This window comes from Octopus bimaculoides, chromosome 5 (genome assembly GCF_001194135.2).
Source record: "Octopus bimaculoides isolate UCB-OBI-ISO-001 chromosome 5, ASM119413v2, whole genome shotgun sequence".
NCBI lineage: Eukaryota > Metazoa > Mollusca > Cephalopoda > Octopoda > Octopodidae > Octopus > Octopus bimaculoides.
In genome coordinates this window covers 36,588,712-36,593,891 of record NC_068985.1, presented here as the reverse complement: position 1 = coordinate 36,593,891, position 5,180 = coordinate 36,588,712, and the positions used below count along the sequence as shown (strand labels likewise).

At 35.1% G+C, this 5,180-nt stretch overlaps 1 protein-coding gene across 1 annotated transcript in view; it reads right to left on the bottom strand.

Annotated features, from left to right (window-relative positions):
* The window catches only part of LOC106871303 (persulfide dioxygenase ETHE1, mitochondrial), a 26,678-nt gene that overhangs the window by 6,349 nt on the left and 15,149 nt on the right, over positions 1–5,180 (bottom strand). Inside the window, exons 2-3 of the mRNA XM_014917687.2 lie at positions 2,312–2,456; positions 1,086–1,271 (exon numbers count right to left, since the gene is read on the bottom strand). Of these exons, the coding sequence (XP_014773173.1) occupies positions 1,086–1,271; positions 2,312–2,456 (331 nt within the window). The remainder of the gene's footprint in view (positions 1–1,085; positions 1,272–2,311; positions 2,457–5,180) is intronic.

Sequence of the window (5,180 nt, the reverse complement as noted above, 5' to 3'; positions counted from 1 at the left end):
TGCCCATGCTGGTTCCACATATAAAAAGCCCATGCTGGTGCCACATATAAAGTGTCTATGCTGGTGCCACATATAAAGTGCCCACGCTGGTGTCACATATAAAGTGCTCATGCTAGTGCCACATATAAAGTGCCCATGCTGGTGCCACATATAAAGTACCCGTGCTGGTGCCACATATAAAGTGCCTGTGCTAGGACCATGTATAAAGCACCCATGTCAGTCAGTGCTACATATAAAACACCCATGTCAATGCCATATAAAAAGCACACGTTATACTCTGTAAAGTGGTAGGCATTAGGAAGGGCATCCCACCATAGAAACCATACCAAAACAAACAATCGGAGCCTGAGCAGCTCTGCAGCTGGCCAACTCCTATGAAACAATCCGACCCATGCCAGCACAGAAAATGTACATTAAATGATGAGGATGATGATGATGATGATGATATAATTTTATTTACATATGTTTTTTTTTTTCCATGCTGGTATGGGTGAGAGGTAACTTCTATGACCGAATTCCCTTCCTGACATCAAATTTACTTTTTCTTTACTTTTTACCCTTGCTTTTTTTCCACTGACCTTGGCAAGTTGAACCACAAGCTTGGTAACAATGCAAAGTCACACAGTAACAAACACACACAAGACAGCTACAAAGCAGAGATCCAAAAATGCAAAAATAAATAGTGGAAAATTAAAGGTAACTTGATATTTAGCAATTATAAGCATAATTGTTTCTAAATTAGGCACATGGCTGATAATTTTATGGGGAAGGGTTAGTAGATTAAATTGATCCTAGTACTTCATTGGTACTGGTATTCTATGACCTGAGGGTGGATATTGGGCAAAGTTGACCTCAATGGGATTTGAACTCAGAATGCAAAGAGACAAGAGATACTGTAAGGTATCTTTGTCCAACATTCTAAAAATTCTGCAAATCCAACATTCTTAAAAGATAATAATGAAAAATAAATATTTCTGCAAATATGCGTACACTTCTGACAAAGAGAGAAAGAAGCAGAGAGACAGACTGAAAGAGATAATACGACTGACAACAGAATCTTGAAACCTTACTATTAAAACAATTACCGTTTGTGTGTCCAGGAGTACTACGACATTCAAGAGCATATTTTCCAAATGTTAAATGGTTGCCATGATCAAACTTTCTATCAGCCACTGCACCAGACTGGATAGAAGTATAGCTTTTGCAATTTGGTAGACTTTGTTTCAGAAGGCCTGATCCAGTTATGTGGTCAGCATGGACATGGGTGTTGACTGCAAAAAAAATAATTTGATTAAGAATCATGTAAACACTAGATTCTGTTTTTAATAAAGCATTAACACAGTAAATTTAAGTCCAAATCTAACTTCTCATAATTCCAAATATGAATATACATCATGTGTCAGACACAGACATGGTTATGTGGTAAGAAGTTGGGTTCCCAACCACATGGTCTCTTTTTTAGTCCCATTGTGTGACACTTTGAGCAACTACAGCCCTAAGCCAACCAAAGCCTTGTGAGTGGATTTGGATTTGGTAGACATGAAAAAAGCCCATCATACACACACTTGAATTCTTTTTAGCAGCTAGGATGATTACCTCTGTGACATTCAATGGCAACTGTTGTTGGTTAAACCTCCAAATCAATCTTGATCAAACAGATTTATGATCAAAGGCATCCCAGCCATGACCATCTCATCTTTTTTTTTTCAGGTATAGTGTACGTTGAAATACATTATCCCCACTCCTTTTCTTGCCCATTTTGTTTTTAAAGGTAGCAGGGTGTAATTTGAGGACATTTGGCTACTTTGTCTAACAGGGCAAGCAACCATCTAGTGCATCCCCATTGTTGCTGTATTGTTATAAAAGCTATAGTCTTAGTTTTGATTAACCTAGAAATCTTGCTATACTGGAATAATGGAATAATGGTGGAGTGGAATGGTTATAACAGATTGTTGTAGTTGGCATCTCTTGTTTTTGTTGATTGTTTAGAAAAAGCAGAAGACTTAAAAGTGCTGTGAAAATAGGGCATAATGTTTAGTGTAACAGTGGAGTGTGAGAAGAGTGAATAATAAAGTAGATTCAAGATATTCTTTGTTGCATGCTTCTTTACAGATTACCCTTTTGTCTGGAAATAAATAACTCAAAGATAATTCTTCTTTTACAGCTGCTGATAACAGGAATTCAACAAACTCTCTTGACACCAAACAGCAACAGAAATTTACGCAAACAAACACGCATGCACACACACACACACACACACACACACACTTAGCATCTTACCAACAATCGTAAGATTAATTTAGCATCTTACCAACAATTGTAAGATTAATTCCTAAGTCTTTTATGATTTGAAGGTCTCGGTTGACATTGTCCAAAACAGGATCAATAAGAACACCTTCTTTGCTAGAAGCATCAGCAAGGATGTAGGAGTATGTATAAGAACGGTAGTCAAGCAGCTGAAAAAGAAGAGAAACATTATACTAATTGCTATCAAACCATATAAAAAGAAAAAAAAAATCACATAAGAATTATGCTCAAAATGGTGATATGGTCATTAAAGACAACTGTCTCTTTCTAGCAAGTAAAACTTATTTTTCTAAAAAAATCCAGTGTTTGCAATTGAAGCAGCCTTAAATGAATAAAAAATATAACAGATTCACTGACATTGTGAATAGCCGCAGGCTGAATAAAATATATGTGTATTATTCCCTGTTTTCTACATATCAGAGGCAACAAGTTTTGTCTCGGCATGACTGCAAGTACACACCAAGGCCTAAGAAGGCTGAAATGCATCTGGTGTCCTCATAAGCCACTGCCAAGATGGTTTTTTTTTTTTTTTTTTTTTTGGTCTTTCTCCAATACATATATTGTATTTTTGATATAGCATGTCTATAAGAGATTTTATCTTGGCTGAAAACAACAGTATCTTGCTTCACAATGGTATATATAAGTTAAGTTTGACATGGCTATTTTATTTTTCCAATTATTTTATATTTCATTTTGTGAAGAGAAGTGTTATTGGTTACAAGTCTCCAATGAGATGATCACTGCTTTACTACATTTATGATGTTGTCAGTGAATAGGAGACATCTGTACAACTCAGGCAGAACAAATATCATCTTTGTTCAAACACACCATTTTATCAGTTTTCTTGCTGGTCTTCACAACTTTCACCAATATGCAGTAGCAAAAAGTACACACACACACACACACACACACAAATTTCCACAGAGTTTTGATTTATGAAATTATACTGACAAGGTATTGATGAGCATGAAGCTATATTTTAAGATTCTAAAAATATCACACGGTGGAATCAAACATAGAACCACATAGGTGTGAAATGAACTAAAATTCTTTATACACAACCATGACACTAACACAAAACAGTGGCCAGCTGTGGCCTAAAAGCCTGCTCATAAACCACTCAAATACAATATTTTCCAGCATACAAGTCAAGTTTTTAGGACAAGAAAATATAGGGATGACTTATGCACCAAGATGACATTGAGGGACAAAAAATTCTGTCTAAAACTACAGCAGGATTTGGAAATAATGATATTTGAATGTTTACACCTTATGCCATGTTAGTTTGTATGCTGGAAAATATGCTATGTTATTATTCAGATACATTTTAGATTAGCTTTCTCATCATAATATATTAGTTCTAGATTATTTATTCACTTTGTCTCTTTAAAAAAACACATACCCATGTTCAGCTGATATTATTTACCAGGAGAGTGTTATTAAGGGAACCAAGGAATTTGTTATGCTTTTAGATTAGAAGATTTGACCACAGGTGAAGTTTAAAAATTAGTTACCTAACAACAATAAAGTACTGATAGAATACCTTTATAATCTGTTAACTTAATTTTCTCTATTTTCTATAATACTGTGATTCCAGTAGTTTTAGTACCATTCATCCCCAGCTATCACATTTTAGATATTGTTGTTTAACCATGGGCCAACCCTGATTGAGTAAATCCATGATCAAACGTATGATTACAGTAATCATGCGGTCTTTTGATTTTCTTCAGAAGTGTATCTTGTTACCCATAGTATGTCTAGGACTATAATGTCTATTTTTTTAGATGGTAAGTATGCAAATGCTAGAAATAGATCAGACATCTTCAGACAAGATGAAGAAAGTGATTGCATGGTGGCACTAAAGTGGAAGACTGAGGAGAAAAGAGCAGCAGGGCACCCTAAAACCACATAGTAAAGGATCATTGACAAGGAAAGATGAGAAAGGTGGAGAAGCTGGAATGAGATCAGGACAGTGGCAGAAAACGGGGCTGGATGGAGAGATTGTGATGTAACCTCATGGCATAGAGAAAACTAAGCTGTGATTTGAAAAGGATTTTGCTGCTATTCTTGTAGGCTGAGCAACCACATAGAGGCTTCCTCAATGACTTGAGGTTTGTTGTGTTTATGTATACACCATGATTATGGTTTCACAGTGATTATGTGTCTGCCACCCTATTTATGTGCTCACTACCATGTTTATGCACTCATTAGCAAGTTTATGCATCTGCCATGTTAATGTACTTGATACGTTTATGTATTTGCCATTCCTAGAACTGAAATTCAATTCCCAAAACAATACTTCACACAGTATATAATATGCGAGTTACTAAGACAATCTCTTAGCACATCAACATAAACATGATAAATATATCTGCTGATAATAAACAGAAATTAAACAGCACAAAACATTGCTTTGCAAAAAAAGTTATTCTATCACCACTATAAACCTACATCTACCTAAGACATGCATGGTTAGATAAAATGGTATGACCTTGCTTATAATCTGTGAGAGAGGTCAACAAAATTTTATGTCTGAAAAAAACATGATGTGAATACCAACAACATTATAGAAATATGAGCAGTCAGGAATAAATGAAAATGGTGACAGGTGAAATAAACAAGAATGAATTTTGCACAAAAGCCAATACAAGAGTTTCTCTTATGATATTTACTGCAGTATAGTCTGTTCTAACAACGCATCCACGTTTAAGAGGGTATAAATATTACCTCTCAGTGATTAGAAAGTGACTGGAAAATAAAGAATTAGGATATAAGATTCTTTCTTATCCCTCAACTTGGAATGAATATATATATATATATATATACACTTCAATATTAGGATGAATTCTTTTATAAGAATTTATGAAGTAGCT